The following is a 23588-nucleotide window of genomic DNA, read 5'->3' as shown; positions in this document are numbered from 1 at the left end:
TCATTCATTCATCCATGCATTCATTCATTCATGTCAATCAAGTAGTTGCTGTTTTTGTCAGGTGAACCGTGAAACCTGACCTAACGCTCATGAATTGTAAGCAACTTTGTTTATGTTTCTCTTTACATACTGTACATGTATGTTAACAATGTTACCATTCAATATGATAAGATAATGCAAGTCCATAACATGGCCACCATTAGCTTTAACCAAATAAACCCTAGCATTCCTATACTGGGCATGTCATAACATTTGGTGAAACTAGCAGATCTACAAGCTTGTACAGTTATAAGAAGCTTGTAATGAGCATCAACAATAATGTTTAGGGTTTAAGTGGGTAATAGTTTAAGAACTTGTTTTTCCCCCAAGCGATTTAACATACTGTGTAGACCTTGTGTTTGATCCTTTCTTGCACGCTCACATTGGCATTGCTATTGATTGAGCAAGAAATATAAGAAGCTTGTAATGAGCCACGTAAGTATAGGTCAATTAGGTCATCAACACTATCAAGTTCTTAAGGAACACCTGAGGCCCCGCACAGAACTCACAATGAATGAAGCCTGTTCTGATCATTTATTGATTTATTTATAAGACAGATTGCTCTTCCTATGAAGGAACCTCATAGGTGATGGGTTTTTTTCATGAGGAACTGGTTGATAGGATCGCCATGAAAATAAACAGTTTAATATACTGGGTTTGCTTTTAAAAGGTCTCATGTTGGCATGGCAAGCTTTGAGTACCTTTCACAGGAATGCAAAAGAGAGAGGATGGAATCTGAACGTGACCATGCTGAACATCAATGGAGTGAGTCAGTCATCAGTCACTTTCCTGTCTGCAAAGTCACTGGGTCACATTTTTAGGGCACCAGGGCGACTGTGACTCCTCATCCATGCATTTACTCTCCTTAGCCAGCTCTCGGTGTGTGCCTTGTTGTGTGAGAACAATACTCACCCTTGTTTGTTATGTTGCAAGCAGGCAACCAACACAGACAAGGTTCTATCTGTTTGACTGTACGGGTCAACTACACCTTTTGTAGTTTTCTGAGTTTTTGTCCGTATACAGACATTATGTCATTGTCTCTGCCAATTCACTCCTGCAGACCACGGGTGTTTCAATAGATTAGGAGGCGTTGCCCAAGGAAATCTGTAGTGCTCAGCATCACAATGACATCTAGTGGCGAGACATGGTAACATGCCTCCAGGACACATTTTTGCAAGAACAATAGAGACCCCCCTTTGTGTCCACGCTCGCCATCCCTCTCGCTGCCTCCTTTTCTCTTCATCCCGCTCCTTTTGTCTCTCCATCCCACTGGGCTCCCCTGGCTCCTGTCTACTCCTCTCTGCATCGCTACAGTCTTCATTTCCATCTGTGCTCGGTTTCACGTGCGTCTGTGTGTGTGTGTGTGTCTGTCTGGGGCCTGGGCAGGAGTGGCTGTTGCTTGTTTAAGCTCGTTGTTCACTCATATGTGCGCGTGCTGCATGCATTTGTCTGCGTGTGTATACTTCCGCGTGTCATTTGGTACGGTGTGTGCATGTCTGTGGCAGAGCTCCCAGCCCCTCCGAGATGAACGTGGAGCCCTGGGCCAGCCCGCAGCTAGACCAGGCCGCCGCTGAACAACAGCAACAGCAACACGCCCACGACGCCCCGGAGACGCCGCTGTCCCACCAGGAGCAGCAGGACCAGCGGCCCGACAAGCTGTGTCTGGACTCCTTCTGGAGCGAGGTGGAGACCATCCGCCAGGGGAGTGGCTACGCAGACCTCCACAGCGCCAGGAGAGATTCCAGGCAGTCAGAAGGTAAACCAAAAAGAAGAAAAAAGCCACTTAATGTTGCAAATGGATCTAGAGAACGTCCTGTCGTGTGTTATGATTATGTCTGACGTGTTGTGCATTAGTCTATACGACATGAATTGTGATTCGTGACTGTGGGTTGACATTGTGTGCGCGTGTGTGTGTGTGTGTGAGAGGGGGGGTCGCAGTGTATGAGACGGAGTTGAAAGATTCAGTACAGCTTGCTACCAGTCTATTGATGCATTCGTCATGGAAACGGATCAGTTTCATCTCTATGGCAACAGTATCAACTTTCCACAGACACCATCCTCCTGCTCATAACGCTCATGAATATTGCCTTGAATGCATACAGTATAGGGAATGTGCTCTGAAATCATATGATTATTATACCCATTACGATCCAGACATCCTTTTGTCATGCTGTTTAATAGATGTTTGGTGCGTGCATGCATGCGTGCAAATGCATGCATGCATGCACACATGCATGCATGCATTTGCACACATGCATGTCTTGTGGTTCACGTGTATTATATTGTGTGTACTCATTTGCATATCATGCCTGTTACAAGGACAATGAGCTGTATAATTCACCATACGTTACACACACACACACACACACACACACACACTCTCACGAGCATAGCATTCCAGCAAGAAACATACTCGCTGGGATTTCTTGATAGTATTGGGAGGGAGGGGAAGGACTGAAGTTGGCCAAGAGAATGTGCGCAGGTGTTGATGTTCTTTGGCAATGTCTCTTCGCGAGACATGGCCAAAGAATTTCCGAGGGTCCCCAGCCAAAAACGTTGAGAACCCCTGGTCTGCACAACATCATCCGATGCATGCCTGACAGCCAACGTTCATCCATGTTTGGATGCTCACAATGACAGTCCAGATGGTGTGTGCGTGCACGCGCACTTCATGCACTTGCGCGCGGTCGGTCAGCTACTGCCATATCAGCCCCACATGGCACTGCACTTTAACCCTATACATCGGCTATTTGAAAATAGCTGATCTCTCCAAGCTCACAAAATAATTTAAACGCAAAACAAAGGGCACAAATATAGTACATCATATACCGTAATTAAATATTCCAAACATACTTTCATAGAATTAAATGTTTTGTGATGATTCAAATAAAGCCTGATCACGATCTTAAAATGTTACTGTCACATAAATAATTGTTGTGATTAATGATTTAGATGTGTATTTGGCATTGATCATTGGCACAAACACAATAATACAAATAATTATTACATTTGTTTGGCTTCGGAAACAAAAAATGCCCTTGGCAGATGCGACAAATTCCATAAAGAAATGACATAATTTGTATTTTTCCAAAAGTTGTAAAAACACTGCAAATAGCCGATCTACAAGCTCACAATGACACGTTGTGAGCTTGCAGATCGGCTATTTCCGATTTTTGAAAATTGTATGAACATTTTGAGGATTATGTTACATATTATGTAATAATTGGGACAAGCCTATATCACCCAACCTTACGTGTGTGTGTGTGTGTGTGTGTGTGTGTGTGTGTGTTTTCCCAGAGGGGGAACAGGAGGAGCAGTGGCTGGCTGATGCAGGTCTGTCCACCCTGATAAGCGAGGACAGTGAGGACGCAGACAACGCGGTCCTGCTGTCCACTCTAACGCGCACCCAGGCAGAGGCCGTCCAGCGCAGAGTGGACTCCTACACACTGTCCCTGCGCAAGAGGAACAAGCCTCCTCCGCGAGACGTCAGAGACATCTTCAACTCCCCCATCGCTCAGGTAAATGCAAATGTGTGTGTGTGTGTGTGTGTGTGTGTGTGTGTGTGGGGGGTAGTATAGCGTAGACCACTAGAAACAGTGGGTCAGGACCCACAGACACAGTAGTGTCTGTGTACAGTACAGTATAGTTATTTCACGACGAAATCAAAGAACAATCTAAGAAATTCCATTTTCATTCCATCTGACTTCAATTATATTTTCATATAATTGATCCTCACTAATGCGCATTGTAATATATGATAACATTTTTGACTAATCCAAGCTAATAGAAACTGCAGGCTTTCTATTCCTGGAAAGTTGGCATGCTATAATGGGATGCCATTGTTCTCTGGTGACGTCACCGTTAGGCGGGTTTCTGAAGTGTCCACAGCCATCCAATGACACACAGACGGGGTAGAAATAAAATGGCATTTTATCATGAGAATCAGTGAGTGTTTTGTCAATTATTTGGGCGCCCACTTTTAATATCCTCCCTGCCCACCAGTCGGGCCCCGGCCCACAGGTTGAGAATGTCTGTGCCAGGGGCCCAGGGGCCCAGGCCTCACACTGATCACACTCACAGTGTGTCCCCTCTGCATTCTGCTGTCATGTTCCGCGCAGAATGGCTGACCCATGGGAACGAAGTGAAATCACATGCAAAGGCCACGGTTTTGTGACGCCTGCCTGAGACGTCCAGAGAGAGGAATACAAACAGTGTTTGTCGGATCGCTATCTGTCCTTCGACAATGGCAAACACTTTTGCATTTCGTCCTTCTAAAGCCACTATCATAGAGAAACCACACGGTTGTTCCCAGTGGTAGACCAACGGCAGAACATCTGTCGGATCTCAATGCCGTTTGTAGATGACGTCAACAAACAATAAAGTTTATTCCTATTTTGTAGGAACATAAATATTGTCGCTGTCGGGCAGAAACCTTGTATGTATGTTGTTGTATGTTTCAACTGTTTGGTTTCTTTGTAAATTAATTCCCTACTCCCTACAAGAGGCAAAAATAGCCCAAAAAAAGTCACTCTATAAGCTCGCAATGCACCCCATTGCAATGCGTTGCAAGCTTGCTTTTTTATCTAGAAAAATGTTGAAAGTGAAACTGAAAGTGGTGAAGTGTGTCTGTGGGATTTATAAAGATTTAACCAATGAAAAGTATTAACAAGAGCTTGTGAATAATAACTATACACCGGATCCATTGGACGGTAACGGTCCTGAGAGCCTGGTGACGCGAGGTTATAACGGTCCTGGCCATACAAGGTTTCTACCCAACAGCGCCAGTGGGGTTCATGTGGTTAACTGTGATCTTTGTGTATCTTCCTAGACCCTTCTCCCCGAGTCCCAGGACGGAGCCCAAAACAATATGGAGTCAGTTGCCAAAACGTCGCTATCAGGTAAGACCAGTACAGTATGCCACCAGAAGGCTGAATAGCATGTCACACTTTTAGACAGGTGCATATTGACTGACTATATCACAGTTTCTCAAATCGAGCCCAGGGGGTTCCTTGGGGGTTGTTTGGTCCAAATGGACCCTTACAGTTCTGTAACTCTGAGAGTGTGCAAATGGAATCAAATGGACCCCATAACTCTGAGAGTGCACACTCTCAGAGCTTTCTACCCAAACCAACAAACAGTAGTTGTTAGGAAGAAACAGTGGTCAGCTGTATCAAGTTAATCAACTAAATCCAGACAGGACTTGAATTAAGCTGTCTAGTCAAATAATATAGTACATTGAGATCTGCCTGACAACCGGTTTATCCATTGCACAATTAGTTTTTTACCACCATCTCATTCCTGTGTCTTTCCTTGCACAGTTCAATTGCTATGGTATGAGGTTTGTGACACATCTCTGCATATTCGGAGAGTTGTTTAGCATTGCAGACATGCCCATGCTCTTACTCTACATACTTGTATACGCCCTCAGACCCACTAGGGTTTCATACATAGGAATGAGTCGAAAGACATTGTATTCTGTGAACTGTATATGAATATCATTCCTGTTATCGTGCACATCAAGAATCACAATCAATTACTTTACTGGAGTACTGAAGTATTTCCTATTTTCAATACCATTACTTCTACAGCACTACATCTCACAGGCAAACATTGTACATTTTACTGCAGTACAAATATTTGAAAACTTTAGTTACTAGTTACTTTGTAGATTTGGATTATTATTACAAGACATACATTAACTACTTCAGCCTATTGAAACTTTGGCTACCGGTATGTGAAAACAGCTGATATACAAACTCACGACACGTAGCAATGCGAATGAGATTGTAGATCTGCCATTAAAAAAAAACATTTTTTATAAATGATATACGTATCGCTTGTGAAACGAGACATTCTGCGTAACGAGTTCTTTCACTTTACACGCTTACGACGCATCACTTTGTGACATGTGTCAAGCATAGATCAGCTCTTTCCCTTATGTCAGTCATGTCTTAATTTGTTCAACGCCTAAAGCACAATTGAATGATTAATGGTTAATCATCTGTGTGACAGCCCTCACCCCGGAGGGCCAGAGGAGGCAGCAGCGAGGGGCTCCTCGGGAGGAGATCCTCATCACAGACGTGGCGTACTGCGAGCAGGCTGTCATCTTCCTCAAACAGGCCAAACTGCCCCAGTTCAGCAGCCAACGCAAGAGAGAGGACGGTACCCTACCGGTGAGCTCTCGACACGGATTCAGAGCTGTACAGCTGTACAACTCTACAGTCGGCAGCTGTAGAGTTGGGTATGTTAGGAATGTAAACAAAGACACGTGCGGCCGGAAGAGGAGGGAACAAACTGGCCAATTAACTTCCTGTTATCCACATTCTATTGGGCCCCGCCTCCAGAGGTCAATTCTATTGGGCCCTGCCTCCAGAGGTCAATTCTATTGGGCCCTGCCTCCAGAGGTCAATTCTATTGGGCCCTGCCTCCAGAGGTCAATTCAAAGGAAAAACAACAGCAGAGGGCGACGTTTTTAAGATTCCAGATTGCCCTACTGTTAACCCATTCTGACCTGAGATCAGATTCATACGAGGTTTACACTGGACACACACACTGGTCTGATGAACCCATTCTGACCTGAGATCAGATTCTAAAAATGTCAGTCGTTCTTCGATTTTTCAAAAATAGCAGACCTACAAGCTCGTGAGCTTGAGCTTGTAGATCTGCTATTTTTCAATAGCTAAAGCATAACATGATGCTGACACCAAAATGGGTTCCCGAAAATGTAAAGGTCATTAGTGACACAAAATGAACACAATTACATATGGTTAACATTCAGCAAGTGGATTCATGAATGTATGTATTTAGACAATATTTTAGGCCAATAAAAAAACCGATATACTAAATTTCACACTTTAAACAAAAGAAGACTGTCGGCTGCCGGACTAATACATTCAAACCCGGTCCCGGGCACCGCCAAAACTCAGCGTATGAGTAGCACGTGGCTTGGGTGCTACGTGTTTTTACTGTATAAGAACAAGTCCAATAGGATTCGTTCCAAATTCTGATAAGATTTTTCTATCCAAATTAGTTTTGGCTAGGTAAGAAATAAATAAATAATCCTATAAAAATCCTATTAGAATTTGAAACAAATTGGTGGTCCATTGCACTCAACTTTGTTGCACGACGGTGTCATGCCCCATGGCCCAAAAATAGACGATCTAAGCTCACATTACTGTATTCAGTTCAGTACTGTATTGTTGTGTGACTCTCTACGTACTGTACAAATGTTTTCATTGTTGGGTCACGTTGTACGCAAATGTTCTAAAAAGTTAAGCTCCAAACACGCTCATGGAATTATTGTTTTTTAAGCTGACCCTAATCATCCGCCTCGCTTGTTAGCCAACAGGGTTTCAGAAAGGAATGAAAGGAATTAGCCTTAGCAGCACAAAGACGCACGTTATGGCATGAATACAGAGGTGAACAGATTTGCCTTTTCTATTCCTGGCTAAATAAATTCCTCACTCAGGATTAGAAATATCAAAACACGTGTGGGTTAGACACGTTTGGCTCTGTTTCCCCCTTCAAATAGAATAGAAGGAAACGTGATATAAAGTGATATGCTGTAAGCATAATAGGAAAAATGTTCCAACGCTCTCATTAACTCCCTCCATTCATTTATCTTTGACACACTATATCAGTGGTTCTCAAACTATATGTATTTGGTCTCCCTGCCCTTCTATTGAGACATTTCAATTTAGATCCGGTGTCTATAGGTTGGACATGACATTTGACACAATCCTGTTTCTGCTCTGACACACATTTGACTAGAAGGTCAAATTTGGATTTCTCCCCAGAGCAAGCAAGAGGATTAGCTCAGTGGTAAAAAAATATATATCACAGCACTTGTGCAGGGGACCAGGGTTCAAATCCCTGGTAGACCAGACTAGTTACTTTATAGATACAAAACGCATACATTAACCACTTCAGCCCTATATCCATTTCGGCCATTTAAAAACCCCCACAGGAGTCCTTCAATTTGTTAAAACCAATAAATATACTTTATAAAAAATAAACCCACATGAGTGACTGTAGATGTGGTTAAACCAGGAAAGGACCTGGAGGCTCTGGAAGTACGGAGGATATATTAGGCTAACAATTCACTAACATTGTCCTCATGTCGAAAACCCGTAGAGCACCGAAGTCTGACGTCAGTATCGGTATAGGGCGCAAGTCCACAGGTTCATGTACTTTTTATTTGCATTGTAATCCCCATAGGGGTATTTCAGATCGCCTCATATAAGTACTGTGTTTGAAAAATGTACATGTCGTCCCGGCCGTTTCACTCATATGGATATGAAGAATCAACTCACTGAAAAACTGAGAAAACGCTAATGTTACTGCTGCTGAATTTGTTACATTTTCGTTAAAAACAGACTATCAAATATGAGTGACCGACTGTCGTAAACGATACAGAGGCACCTCCCTGACAATATCGCAGAGACAGCTTGTTTATGTTTGGACCACAATGCTTCACGATTTCAAGATGAGCCCATGTTATTCTCCATAGAGTAATTACTTCAGTGAACCAGTGGATGAGCGAGTGACGTCAGGACGTCTGCGCTCTATTCCCCTACCCTTTACTGACTCTGGTAGCGTCCCAGCTCCCCCTCACTAAACATCACACCTGCCATAGCAAAACATCACACCTGCCATAGTAAAAGGGACCTGACGAAGATGTAACCGACACATCCGTGATGCTCCAGTGTCTTCCTTCCTAATCACACCTGCCATACTAGAATATATATATATATAATTTTCAAAGCATCAACATTTGTTTGAGTTTTTCTTGCCAAGTACTAGGCTGTATACCTCATGCCTCCAGGTCCCCAACAGCAAACACTCAAATCAGGCTTCTGGCCAAACATGAGGCCTCGAACCTGGTCACCTCTTGTATGCACTACCCTTAAAGGTAAAAAAAAGGAGCGCTTCTTAGTTCTTACACATCATAATACATCATCTCATTCCGGGAAATGAGAATTTGCGTCCTCACCTTCATCTCCAATGTTTGTGTAAACTTACGCAAACTCACTCAAAACTTTCCATTCATTGTCAAAGGCATTTAATGTTTGTGTTAGTTAGGACGAAGTTTGTGTTTACACGCACACTAAAAGCTGGACTGGCTAGCGCCCCCTCAAAAGAAATGTGAGTACTTATTACGGCACTACTCTTCGCTGTTATTCTGACCGTCTGTCTCCCCCCCGTCCCCCCGTCCTCCTCTCAGAGGGTGGTGTGCCCCCAGTGTCGCCTGGGTGTGACCCGCATCCAGGACCTGTCCCCCGCCGACATGAAGAAGGTGCGTCAGCTGGCGCTCATCGACATGACGGCTCTGTGTGACCTGCTGGAGGTCGACGTCAAGAGGCACAAAACCTCCAAGAGGAAGATCGCGGGTATGATGACGCACGCATGCTTACATGCACAGCACACCAAGGCATCTAAACATGTTACATCTAAACATGTAACATGTAAACACAACATGAACTTAGTACTCTTATACAAACAAAAACTAATGGTTCAAGCTCAGATTTGAGTGCCAACCCTAACGAGTGAAGGTTCGAACCATGAACGTTCAGGGACAGCCTTACAGCACACACACACACACACACACACACACACACACAGTAATATACACACACACAGAATGTATACACACAAGGCATTGACACGCATATTGACACAGGGCATACATACAGTATATGTCAAGTAGGATAAAGGCACTGGAGCAACTCAGACAGTTGGAGCCTTTTTACAGGATGCGAGGATGGAAATGACAACTAAACGTGTAGATGTTACTGCCATGACCTGACCAAGAAGTAGCAATGTTGTCTTTTCAGCCCTTGCATCCTGTTAATAAAAGAAAAGCCTCTAACAGGCTGACTTGCTCCACTGACGTTGTTGTACTTGACAGATTTACGTATGCACTGTGGGATTCACACATGCACGCATGCACACAAACACGCCGCGCGCGCACACACACACACACACACACACACACACACACACACACACACACACACACACACACACGCGCACACACACACACAGCAGATGGCGTTGCTGAGCTTGTAGATTTGCAACTTTCAAAATGTTTGCCTCTGTCTTATTATTATGACATAACATTATCTGGCTCCAGTGACATTATTGTGCTTGACAGATATACTGTACTTGCGCATATACACACAGTAGGATTCACACGCGCACACACACACACACACACACACACACACACACACACACACACACCGTAGGGCAGGGTTCCCCAGCGGTTGTCACTTTGGCTCAGTCCCTGTGTCAGACAGGGGGAAGGAAAGGTGGCAGTGGGGTTGACACAATGGGGTTGAACTTGACAGTGGTTGTTGCTCTTCCCTCTCAGACGGCGCTCTGTTCGGCGTGCCCCTGGCCACTCTGCTGGAGAACGACCAGAAGGTCAAGGCCAACACGGCCACGCCCCTCTTCCTGCAAGCGGTGAGCAACCGTCACATTCTGTATGTTTGGTCTGCGGAGATGAATGTTGACTCTTTGCAAAGGGAACAGCCACAAGGTCATAGATGTCATTAAGAGATTTTGTACATAAATGTACAAAAGTAATATTGTAATATTATTATTGCTATTAAAATTATTATTGTTTTGTATTTGTTATCTCTCTGTTTCGGGTCTGTGATTTTCCAGCTCATATTTCTACCTTGAGATTATGTTAATGTGTCTGTAAAAACCTGCATAAATAGTGAATAAATCACTTATACAGAGAGCAGATAAGGGGTGTTTTTATTATCTGTTTTATCATTGCAGTCATGTAGAAGAAAACATTAAGCAGGCAAAGCAGCAACTATTTTTTTTGTTTTTGCCGAGCACAAACTCTCATGTTCTCACGCACACAGACAGACACACAGTGACATATCTTCAGCTATTCTAAATGTGCCTGCTGTCGTGCCTATAGAACTGACAGCGAATAAGGCGACTGATCACATTTTTTCTACCTTATTATTTCTGCCGAACGCACAACTGACTGTGAGCCTCTATGTCACCAGCGTAGGTTTATATGTGAAACCATTTGACCACACCCTTCTCATGGTCGCAGTTACTGACAGTAACCAGCAGAGGGCCAGAGGTACACGAGAGGTTCAGAATGATCTTTAGAGGCTGCAGGAATGGATGCTTCACTGATCTGTACTGAGAAGTGAACCCCCTATCTCTCTCTCTCTCTCTCTCTCTGTGTATGTCTCTGTCCCTCTATTCTAATTCATCCCACCCCCTCCCTGTGTGCATTTCTCTACATTTACATGTGCAGTTATTGACCTTCTTGGAGAGGAAAGGTGTCGACTCTGAAGGGATCCTGAGGGTTCCAGGCTCTCAGTCCAGAATCAAGGTAAATATGCAAATTCAGTCAATTCGGGTTTCGTCAATGTATGTGAAGATGAACATGAATATGTTGTTTTAACCACTTAAGGCCTATTGTATACTTTCTCGTTCAATGGTGTTGCGTGAACGTAGCTGATCGAAAGGTTCACACATTTTACTCTTTTTTTAAAAGTTAATTTGTCATCAAATTTCTGTTACTTCTGATGAATTCCTTTATTGTGGTAGTGTTGCTTGTGGTGTGCTGTCAATTACATCAAGTGGACAGCTGAGGGTGCTGTTGAGCTCTGAGGAAGGACAAAAAAAATGAAAGGAACCAAAATGCCTGAGACTTTTAGTCAAAGGCTTGATAATAATGGACATGTAATGAGAACACAACAATGTTGACAACCATGTTTAAAACGGTTCCCCATTCTGTTGTCTGTTGTCATTGTTGCCTTTTTGGACGATGAATTGATTGAGTATGTTTAGCAAAAAATCTATAAAATAAGCAGATTTTTTAATTTGTATTTTATTTTATTTTTGCAATTCGCAAACATAATTCACCAGTCCAAGATAACAATAAGCATTACATCTGGAAAAAACATAACCCATTAACACTGGGAAAGCATCTGTCATTTTAGATTGTAGCTCAAATATAGCGCATTGGTTGTCTATTCAAACATAGCATATATCTGATGTCTGACAAATAATCAAATTTGAGCACCACTGATTTTCAGAAAACTGTTCGGATTTAGAAGACATTCGTAGAATCGGCTTGAGGTCGGAAAAGCCATTTACGTTGTTATAGCCTTCAAAACCGGGAAAGCATGTGTGTCATTTTAGATGTTGCAGTATATATCAACAGGGTTTCTTTAAAAAAAAAATATATACAAATATTTTTTCTTCTGAAAACCAGGTCAGGATTAGGCCTCAGGTCTAAATGGGTCAATGGGTTAACACTACAGTGAATGAGTGTGTTGCTCTCTCTCTCCTCCCGTGCAGCTGCTCCAGCAGACCCTGGAGTCCACCTTCTACTCCGGAGGCGTGAGCTGGGACGAGGTGAGCCCCAACGACGCCGCCGCGCTGCTCAAGAAGTTCATCCGCGAGCTGCCGTCTCCGCTGCTCACCGCCGAGCACCTCAACGCCTTCAGCGCCGTCAGAGGTCAGTGGCCCGCCGGCCTCCACTACTACACCACCAAGTACACAACAGTGCTTCTCAACCCCGTGGGGCTCTGTCTGTGGGATCATGGGTTCTCCCCTGATGACAGTGAAGTGATATTTTAACCCATTTAGACCGTATAGGACGTTGCCGTCCTAGATAATCCATCTGATGGATTGCGAGGTGGTGTACACACTTTTTCATTGATAATATCAATATCAATATTCAGATATTTTCTTCTTTTTTGGGGGGTTGGCCTCTCCTTCTGCACCATACTCCTTGCTGTTCACGCATGCGCGCTGCCGTTCACTTCCCTGTTTACCGCTCAGAAAGAAAGGCCTGTATCTCCTAATCCAGGGAGCTCTCCGTGGTTTTGACCAGATGAATATACTAAGCTCTTCATTTCTGACTTCAACATGCCTCTCGTTTAAAATATGAACGCGAGGCATTATTGAGCGACTTTATCGTAATCATAGCGAGGTAACCAAGCAAACATTAATTCTACAGATTTTTGTACGAAACGGAAGGGGGGGGGCTTTCCGAGTAAAAGCTATCATATCTGCGCGGCACCCCGAGCTGCTATTATGAATTATTATTCCCAGCACTGATTGTGTTAAGGTCCCTTTGAATAACTCAAACGAAATAAAATAAAATAAATTACAATTACTAGTTAAATGGTGCATTTATATAGAGCTTTTACCCAAAGCACTTTACATAGATTGTGCATTACACATTCACCCATTCACACACATTCATACACGGGTGGCGGAGGAATCCAAGGCACAAACCTGGACATCGGGAGCAATTAGGGAAGTCTTGCTCAAGGACACTTTGACAGTAACTCTGGGGGAGCCCGGGATCGAACTGGGACCCTCACGGTTCCCCCATCCGGCAACTCTACCGGCCACTCTATCCCTGAGCCACTGCATCAAAACTAATGAACAAACTATACTATATAAAAACTGCTCAAACATTGCCAAATAATATAAGAAAGAGGCAAACATTGTGAAAATAGCTGATCTACAAGCTCTCAACGCCTTGCAATAAGCTTGTATATCTCTTTGCACAATATTTATCTGTGGAACTCAATGTAATGCTTCAACTGCTGCAGTTCCAAGTGCTTATCAGGGTGGAGAGGGTCCCTAGTTCTAAACATTTTTGAACATTTTTCTAAAAAAATAAATTGGGGGGGTCGTGGCCAAAAAAGGTTGAGAACCACTGAAGTAGAACATATCTTATTTGTACACTCAGATTTAGTTTAAACCCATTTAGTTTTGTTCACGTAACAAAACAATAAATACATGTTTCACCAATCATTTCCCTCTATAAGAGCAGTATCAGCCAATGGGGTAGTGTGGTGGTGTTTACCTACAAAAACACCTCTCCCTGTGTTTTGGCGTTTTCACTGTTTGTGACCAAAAGCAACTTATTTCACAGTTCATTGTGATCATGCGTTTGTCACATTGAGGACCCGTGATGGTGTCACAAGCTGAAAACTACTGATAAACAAGCTCGCGACGTGATGTGAGCTCAACAGAAGATAAATCAGGCTTTTAGCCACCAGACAGCTCAGCATGTTTCACACCATAGTTACCACTATGAAGTCACTTTTTATTGTGACGACGGCGGCATGCGGCGCCTTGCGATCTCTGCTCCTCAACGAGAGGAAAATCAACCCTAGTAAACACAGACTTGGCCTTTTCAGAGGTGGCCTTTTCAGAGAGCACGCAGACTGTGATGTGCCACGAGAACTGGAGCAAATGACGACCAGCGCCCTGTGAAGGTTTCATTACTGGAGCATTAGTTTCACCTGAAGAAAAACAGAAAGGGTTTAATATGACTATCGATGTGATTGATGAGTCGCTGGGTGTCTAGGTGGAGAGACGAGGCGGTCTGACGAGTTCAAATTGATGAACGATGTGCGAGCATGGAGACATAAGCTAACAGACCTAATGGCCCGCTGTCACACTGCCATTAATCTTTACACATCCCATTATTCTTAGAACTACAGAGAAACACTAGTATAGAGGAAATGAGTTGCGTGTTTGTTTTTGGTTGTGCGAGCGTGTGTGTGTGTGTGGGGGGGGGGGGGGTAGCTCAATCAATGTTTTAGAGACAGATGATGTGTGTGCATGAACCAGGTCTTATATTTGCTCGCTCACTTCTCGTTTACAGACATCTCTGAGCTGAAGCAAAAACTCCACATGTTGAACCTTCTAATCCTACTGCTGCCTGAGCCCAACAGACACACACTAAAGGTACGCACAGTCGCACGCACACAAACACACACACACACACACACACACACACACACACACACACACACACACACACACACGCATGCGTGCGTGTGGTTCTCCCCACTGTTGGTTGCAGCTCAGCAACCATCACTTGTGATTTGCGACAGTATAGAACCCGGTGTCAGCTCTCACCGTTATTATTATTATGAAGTACATTCTTTCACTTGGTCCTTCCAAACTTCTGGAATCATTCATGTATGCCCTCAGACACAGCACACAATGCCACACATACATGCTCGCTCATCCTCACGCTAGTTTCACACCAGAGGCAAACAACGCATAAATAAACTCCCAATACACACACATTTGCCCCGACCGACAAAAATACATCTACTCAGTGCACACCCACACAAATATACAACCCCACACACACGCAAACAAACAATGGTGACTTGTCACCTCACAGCACACCTCTCTCTTTTAGAATGCACAAGAGGCCCATTTATCTGTTTTATGCTGAATGTCCACTCAGTCCATGACTGGCCCTCACTGTTGTGTGGAGTTCCACTTTAGCCAGTAGTATCAGATGGAGAGTTGCCTTGTCGAGAGAGCCACGTGTTTATTAACTACTCGCAGCTACTCAGCCTGAAGAGCCACCATAATATTATCTCTCTCTCCGTCTCTGTGGAACTGTTCACTGTTTTTAATGGCGCAGCCTACGCGAGCGGCCAGGCTGCCACCATCTCTTATGTTCACGTGCTGAGTCAGCTGACAACCAAGACGGCCTCTGCAACATTTTTGGCCCTCAGTGGAGAAGTAATTTAATGTGAAAATGAATCACGTCCACAAAGGCCATATCTCTAATACTTTCTAAAAGTCAAAACTATTATGCTTTCTTTGTGCTCGGTCAGAAATTAGCTGATCTACCCGCATTCTACAATGGGAACATGTTATGTAGATTTGTAGCTATTTTCAGCACATAATGCACAATACATTGAAGTATAAATCAGGCATTAGACCAGGTCACTGTTACAACCTCCACGGAGAGGAAAGTGATACGAGATTCTCATGTTAGTCATAAATAACATTCCAATAGCATAAACCGTGTGGCCCAGACGTATAGCGCACTCCTCATAGTTAACCTGCTCTGTGAGTTTATGATGATTTCACAGTATCATAACGCAGACCTGTTTTGTGTTTCAAGGCGATTTGAAAGCCTCTAATAGTTATGTATGGCATGCATTAACCAGTGAGTCATTCTTACTGACTGTCAGATTGTTCTGTTCCGTAAGTTGAAACCTGTCTGAACAGTAAATAACTAAATATGGAGATCTCTGTATCTGTCTGCCCATATACGGAGATCCCGAATCCTGATGTCATCGGTATATGCCCATACGGGGCACGCCCATATAGTACTGATGAAACTATATCATTCCGTGTTACGAGAGGGAGCGAGAACCCGAACAGTGTGCAGCGCCAACGCTCACAGGATGTCCCGTCATCACGAAGGTGTGAGCTGTGACGCGTGTTCCAAGGCCAACTTCCACGAGCGACGATACAAATGCTTGACGTGTTACGACTACGACCTCTGCGCGCCGTGCTACGAGGGCGGCGCGACCTCGGCCAAACACGCCGCGGGGCATCCCGTGCAGTGCATCCTGACGCAGGCCGACATTAAGCTCTATTATGGGGGAGAAGCCCTCTCCGCGGGGCAGCCCCAGGCCTTCACGTGTCCCCACTGTGGCAGAATGGGCCACACCCTGATCGCCCTGCACGAGCACGTAGCCGCCGAGCACGCCAACGCCTCCACCCAGGTGGTCTGTCCTGTGTGTGCGTCGCAGCCGCGCGGCGAGCCCAATCGACTGACCGACGACTTCTCCGGCCATCTCACACTCGAACACGGAGCGCCCCGAGACCCTGTGAGGTCAGGGGGGCACCGGGCCAGTAACACTACCGGACAAAACGCTTCACGGAGCTCCAACGCCAACGGGGGAGGAGCTTCAACGGACGCCATAGTGGAGCTGCTGTCTCAGATGTCGGCGGCGCGCGACCTGGCCGGCGGCGGCCCGCTGAACTGGAGTCCGCCGGCCGCCCAGCTGCTGCAGCTTCAGGAGCAGCTGCAGCTGGAGCGCCAGCAGGTCCAGGCGGCGCGGCAGCAGCTGGAGACGGCCCGCAACGCCACCCGGGGGGGCGGCGGCGGCTTTGCCTCCAACCCCGCCGTCATCGCCACCAACCCCGCCGGCTCCAGCACCGACCCGGGGCCCGGTGAGTCCGGCGCGCAGCTCACGGCACACGGCTCCCGGTTTCTACTCGGCAGTCTGAGCGAGCCGCCGCTGTCTGAGGCGGAGCAGGAGGCGAGCGAGGCCCAGTGGGCCGACCGGAGCCTGTTTGTGACGGAGCTCCTGCTGTCCACGCTGATGTCGGACCAGGCCGCCTCCTCCCAGGATAGGGAAGACTGCCATCGGCCACCGCCGAAGTTCGGTGACTTCGAGTCCACGGGCTGCGTGGAGCTCATGACCCTGGACGTGGCACTGGAGAACCTCAACCTCAAGGAGACGGCAACTCCCAGCGCAAAGACGGCAACGGCAACGCCTGCAGAGGCAAAGGAAGAGCCTTCCGCTCCACCCCTTTGACATGGACGCCAACCGCGCCCAAACTGACTGCTGTAGCTGGCTGACTATACTCTGTCTGTCCAACTATACTCTGTCTGTCCAACTGCCAATGGATGAAAAACATGCCAAAAAAGGACTGCAGCTCTTTCCTGACGCCTCTAATTTATTACAGAAATGTGTTTGGGGCGCCCACTGTACTTAGAACAAACATTAAAGTCCATAGACTTGGCTGGCTCCAAAGTGCTCTCTGAAATGCTCTAAACAAACATTGTAATATCCTCAAAGTCCACAGAGTTGCCAAACAATTTATGTCATAAGTGCTCTTAGCAAACATTAAAAATCCCATAGACTTGGCTGCCATATGACGTAATCTTCAAAAGCCATGCATGCATTGGAGGGGCTAGTGCCCCTTGAAAATCGATGTAAAAGTTGATATTCAACATACCGGTAACCCTATTAACCCATTAACCCAATAACTCTGCATTCAGAGATCTTTGTATGCCTCCACTGTTACCGTAGGAATGCAAGTAGCCCCCCCCCACCCCCCAAAAGGAACAAAAGGAGAAGAAGAAAAAATAATTATAGGTAGATTTAAAAGTAAATAGAAATTACGTTCTATGGCTCTGGAAAGCATGCATATATGGACTGGCATATTGTGGTCGCCATGTAGAACCAACCAGGCGGTCTTAGAGTTAATGTTTGTGTTAGGACAAAACCTAGTCTACACTATAGCTGAATATAGGAGCGCCCCTCAAACAATTGTTCTGGTTATTGTACTAGGTAGAGTAGACAGCTTAAACGTTAAGCACTTTTGGTACCAAAAGGTTTTTACATTTCTAAACATATTTATAATATGTAAAATGTAACTAAAGCCTCAAAGCCAGCAAGTTTTTCTCCAAACTTATTTGATTGGTTTTTATATTTTCGTTTCTGTGTTGGTCATGTGACCAACAATACCATATAAGGGTCATTGCCCTTCATCATTGTCACCTGATGAAGGCCAGCTATGGCCGAAACGTCGTGTCATTATTGTATGTCGGTGTTTTAAACGAAATAAAACACTGTGGAGCTGAGCGGTTGTGCGGACTTCCTCTTCTTCTACTGAGTCATAGATAGTGTCATCATGAGAGTGACGACATGCCCTGCTGGCCGGCCGGTTGGTCTTCTAAGCCAATTTTAATATAAGATAGTCCAGATTGGCCCGGACGGTTAGCTCAACCATCTGGGCTGCCAAGCCAGCCGGACGGCGTGCCGCGGGTTCGACTCCCGAGCCCAACGGCCTTTGCCGCGTGTCATCCCCATCTCTCTCTCCCTTTCCTGTCTAGTTACTGTACCCTATCAATAAAGGCAAAAAAATAATGCTTGCTTATTCTGTGAATAGGATGGGGGGGGGGGGGGTTGTGTGTGTGTGTGTGTGTGTGTTAAAGGGCAAAAGAATAATGCTTGATTATTCTGTGAATAGGATGGGGGGGAGGGAGGGGGTTTTGTGTGTGTGTGTGTGTGTGTGTGTTTGCTTGATCAGAAAACAAATAAAATTTGAATGAGAAAAAAATAAAGACAAAAAACGCAAAATAAATCTGAACGGCTGCACCCCATGGTTTGGCAATACACACAGTAGTCCATTAGGAAAGGAAGGTTGGATTACCATATTGTCTCCATTCTGACAACAGGGCAGCTGATGTCGAAATGGGTTCCATATCCGAGTGCCTCTCTTCTCGGTTCATTGACCGCGTGTGCATCTGTACATGTCAGGCGCACGTGCATACATGCGTACATATGTGCCCGCCGTCTGTGTGTTATTTCTCTGTACGCGTGTTTGAGCATCTTTTTCCAGACTTTAAATGCATCATTCGTGCATGCATGCATGCCGATGCGTTCTCGCATGCCTTCATCTCTCTGAACATATGGCTCTCTCTCTCCCGTCCTCCAGGCGCTCCTGGAGTTCCTCAGCAAGGTGGTGTCCAGGGAGAAGAGGAACAGGATGAACCTGTGGGCGGTGGCCACCATCATGGCTCCCAACCTGTTCCTCCACAAGGCCGTGCCCAGCAGGCTGACCGAGGGCGCCGAGAAAGGACAGGCGGAGAAGGCGGCGGACATTATGAGGCTCCTCATCCGCTACCAGGACCTGCTCTGGACGGTGAGTCGGCCTTCAGAGAGCACCACTCACACACTGAACTGATATACCAGTAAGACGCGCAAACGCGGGAAGCGAACGCAGCTGAGACCCTGCAGATCATGTCTGTCTGTCTGTCTGTCTGTCTGTCTGTCTGTCTGTGTGTCTGTCTGTGTGTCTGTCCCGCTGTTACTGTATATGTGGACCTGGCCCCTTTTGTGCCCATATATGGAGCTGAGTGGACCTGGCCCCTTTTGTGCCCATATATGGAGCTGAGTGATTGCTGATGCAACACACTCCATATTTGGATAGCGGGACAGACACACGGACACACGGACAGACAGACATGATCTGCTAGGTCTCATAGTAAGTGCTCACTGCGTTCGCAATCGGGCCCAATATTTCTATTTGAAATGTAGTGGAGTGAAAGTCATCAGCTTGCAAAAAAAGACAAAAAACATCTAATATTCCAAAGTACAGTACTCAAATAAATCTAGTGTCTAGTAGTGTCTATACCACTGGTTAACACGACTCTCAGGGTGACGCGACGTGTTTTGTGTTTCTCTCAGGTGCCTAACTTTCTGATGAGCCAGGTGCGCAAGCTGAACGAGAACAGCACCAAGCGCTACCAGTTCTACGACCGCCGCATCAAGAACCTGCTGAGGAAGATCCACACGGACAGCCGGGACAAAGACGACAAGAAGTCGGCAGAGGTCAGACGCGTACATTTTGTTTAAAAAAAATCACACTGGGACTAAAACAACAATGCGTGAAATCAGAAAGAAAGTCAAATCAGGCAGAAAAGTAACAATGAGCTAAACGTTCCCTGCAATGTTGCTGTTTATACACTATATAAACAAAGAAATATGGTCCTCAAAAATGCATTTCACACACGATGCTTGGTTTAAAATAAAATGTCTGAACTATCCCTAGTTTTAGTTTGCACAATCTATTTCTGCTCAGGACGGACTCCATTTTGTCATTTCGTTTGTTAACCTTGTCCCTTTTTGCTTGTGTTGTGTAGCCGTCCCGCACGGTGAAGATCCAGGTTGGAGATCTGGTGAGCAGCACCATGGAAGTCCAGGTCAACGCTAACTCCCGGGCGTCGGACCTGCTGGCCCAGTTCCACCGGCAGTTCCTCTGCAGCCCGGACAAGAGCAAGGGCAAGCTACGGAGGTACAGCATGATGCTAGTACAATACTAGTATGTTGACTAGAATGACTAGTTAATATCAACCTTGCTTACTTCTTAAGTATTCCTTCCTTTTTCTATGATTTTCACTACATTTATTGATAGTCATGTCCGGTTCTATTATGTCCCCCGTGCAGAAATGGCTCCACTGTCTTGCCGGAATGCGCAATCTACGAAGTGGGAGGGAACATTGGTAAGTAGAATGATGGGACCGTTCCTCTTGGCTTGGACATTCACATGTCTTTCTGTCTGTTGAACTGATGAGGCTAGTTAGTGAGGGTCTTACGCAATGAGCTGTGCCTGGCACTGCATCTGCACTTATCAGACCAGACAATTGCATAATTATGACACACATGTACTACGTGCTCTCACACACAAGAGTATAGAGTAGATGGGCTCAGGGCCATCGATCTGATGGACATTGCATGTGTGGATGAGGCCTTTGATGTGTTTTTGTTGATAGGCTTCACTAGGAAAATTCTTTAATGAGGTTGTACTTGTATGATCTCAGTCATTTTCTATTCACAGCTTCGGCCATATATTGTACATAAACAGACGCATTTTTCTTAATGGCTTTATATTATAAATGTGTCCAAAGTTTCTAAACTATATTATATTATTATTGATATATTATTTTCAGACATTTATTTTGGGCGGGAACCCCTTTTGGTGTTTTAAACATTATGTTATAATTTAGCTATTGAAAAATAGCAGATCTACAAGCTCATAGCGCGCCACCGAGTGGCGCGCTATGAGCTCGTAGGTCTGCTATTTTTTTTTAAATCGCAAAAAAATGGGGCACAAATCTTTGAATATATATTTTTTCAGGCCTAAATGGGTTAATCACTGAAACCCTCAAAATGTGACCTTGCGTGTGTGCGTGCGTGTGTGTGTCATAGGGGAGCACTGTCTGGATCCCAACACACACCTTCTAGACCTGTACAACAGCAACCCAGGAGGGGAGTGGCTGATCAAGATGAAACCCTGCAGTCCCACCAGAGGGCTGTGACAGCCAGGACAGGACAAGACAGGCACGCCAGAAACTGTGGAAGGATGGAAGGAGACTGGGGGACATGCAAGCTCCTCCGTTTACTTACGCCAACAGAGGACAAGGGCAAGAGACGCCATGCCCTGAGATGTAAAGACTGCCAGAAACACAATGGAGTCCAGAAAGCTTGAACTCTCTCTCTCTTTATTTCTATCCCTCATTTTCTATCTATCTGACCACCCGTTTGTATTTGTGTGTCTTTCTGTCAGTCGGACAGACAGACAGACAGACAGACAGACAGACAGACAGACAGACAAGTCCTGCAAGGACTGTAAGGACAGTGAGCTGGGAGAGAACAGGACAGGAGAGTTGCTGGGCCATTTTGGTTTGCTGGCTGTATCATCAGGCAATCAACTCTGACAAGAGCAGATGGAGATGCAGTGCGCCTCTGGCTACAAGAAGACACTAACTGACTGACTGCAAGAGACTCAAGTCGCTCTCTCTCTGTCTCTCTGTCTCCATTTCTCTCATATGCACGCGAACAGCCGCGCGCACACACACACACACACACACACACACACACACACACACCTCTGCTCAATTTCTCCCTTCCCACTTTGCAACAGACATTTTGCACAACAAAAGGTGGGCTGATGTGGAGAGAGAGAGCGTGTGTGTGTGGTTCCGTTCTGTTGATATCGGCGCCATTCAAAAAAAGGAAAAAAAGAGAAACTCTGCGGGGGGACGGGGACACAGAGACCCTGATGAACTGATACCCCCCCTATCTGTCATATGCTCCGCTCTCTCTCGGGACTTCTAAGACGAAAAGAAATCTCAAATGTCCAACAACACCTGACCCCCCACAGAGAGAAAGAGCATGTGTAACTCCTTTTCTTTTCTTTCCTTTAAATGCCAAGGGATTTCCGGCGTCTCGACATCTGTGAGCTGTATCGTTACCTCTAAAAGGGAGTAGTTAAGGACAGGTAGCGAAGCTGGACTTCAGCCTCCTGCCTTTGTTTTTAAATGTTTTTTGATATACTGAAGTGACTCTTGCGTACAAGTGATTATTTATATGAATGTGAAACAATACAATGCTTCTTACATGAATGTTATGTGAAATGCATTTAAGATGAAGGGGAGTCACTTATTCTCTCACTTCAGCAGTGTGACTGCGGTGTGAAACTCACCCATTCTCCTTTGGTGGTATTTGCAGTGTTCTTGTACTTTCTGTTGTTTTTGTTTTGTTATTTTCAAGATCAGCTCTCTCTCTCAATATCTCTCTTGGGATTTCCGCTAAACGACTTTGTTGGTATACCTTCTCGGAGGATACATTTCATGCCTAAAAACATATATAGCTCTTGCCATATAGTATACCTTTTGATAAAGACGTGTTGATGAAATCACCAGTGCTGTACTGTATGTCTGACCTGAAATGTCTCAGATGATTGTATTGTGTCGTGTGACTCTCAAGAGTTAAACACGACACCAATTAAGCTACCGCGGCCCCAAATCACACGTGCACTCTTAAGCAGAGAATGAATGTGCTGCCTGAAATGTTTTGTACACCGATCGTTAAAGACTCCAGTCTCTGTTTGTGACGCCATGTTTGTGGCTTTCGCCGCCATTTTGAGGAGAAGTGTCTCCCGGACTGGATAGGCGAGGGTAATGACGGGCCGGGCTCGCAGCCACATCCATCATCGACAGCGCCGGCTCCTTCTTCCCCCCATAATGGATCATAATGGCGGTGTGATACACGCAGCAGAAGATAGCACCGGGGAGGAGGGAGTCCCGTGGGCCATGGGAGGGAAATGGAATGTAATATATGGCTGTTGTAAATTCTACTGCCCCGCTGGACGGGACAATGGACAAGTGCTGTGCTTGCATGCTTTGGTTGTATGTGGAGGGGGGG

At 45.4% G+C, this 23588-nt stretch overlaps 2 protein-coding genes across 4 annotated transcripts in view; both read left to right on the top strand.

The window, feature by feature from the left end:
* arhgap40 (Rho GTPase activating protein 40) overlaps positions 1-23558 on the top strand; it is a 36451-nt gene extending 12893 nt beyond the window's left edge. For all 3 annotated transcript variants that reach the window (XM_080784144.1, XM_080784143.1, XM_080784142.1), the window contains exons 2-15: positions 1545-1795; positions 3337-3557; positions 4868-4937; positions 6052-6212; positions 9263-9428; positions 10412-10503; positions 11327-11404; positions 12379-12538; positions 14711-14793; positions 19318-19524; positions 20070-20213; positions 20525-20676; positions 20829-20884; positions 21591-23558. In XM_080784144.1, coding sequence (XP_080640270.1) covers positions 1564-1795; positions 3337-3557; positions 4868-4937; positions 6052-6212; positions 9263-9428; positions 10412-10503; positions 11327-11404; positions 12379-12538; positions 14711-14793; positions 19318-19524; positions 20070-20213; positions 20525-20676; positions 20829-20884; positions 21591-21700 — 1932 coding nt within the window. In that variant the 5' untranslated portion in view covers positions 1545-1563 and the 3' untranslated portion in view covers positions 21701-23558. The remainder of the gene's footprint in view (positions 1-1544; positions 1796-3336; positions 3558-4867; positions 4938-6051; positions 6213-9262; positions 9429-10411; positions 10504-11326; positions 11405-12378; positions 12539-14710; positions 14794-19317; positions 19525-20069; positions 20214-20524; positions 20677-20828; positions 20885-21590) is intronic.
* LOC308325845 (E3 ubiquitin-protein ligase KCMF1-like) lies at positions 16266-17408 on the top strand (the record flags this gene model as incomplete). Its single annotated transcript, XM_080778560.1, has 1 exon — positions 16266-17408. One exon carries the CDS (start codon positions 16266-16268, stop codon positions 17406-17408), a length of 1143 nt encoding a protein of 380 aa, XP_080634686.1.
* Positions 23559-23588: the final 30 nt, after the last annotated feature.

This window comes from Protomyctophum bolini (assembly GCF_963924005.1).
Source record: "Protomyctophum bolini genome assembly, chromosome: 2".
Lineage (NCBI taxonomy): Eukaryota > Metazoa > Chordata > Actinopteri > Myctophiformes > Myctophidae > Protomyctophum > Protomyctophum bolini.
This window is presented reverse-complemented; position numbering and strand designations above follow the sequence as displayed.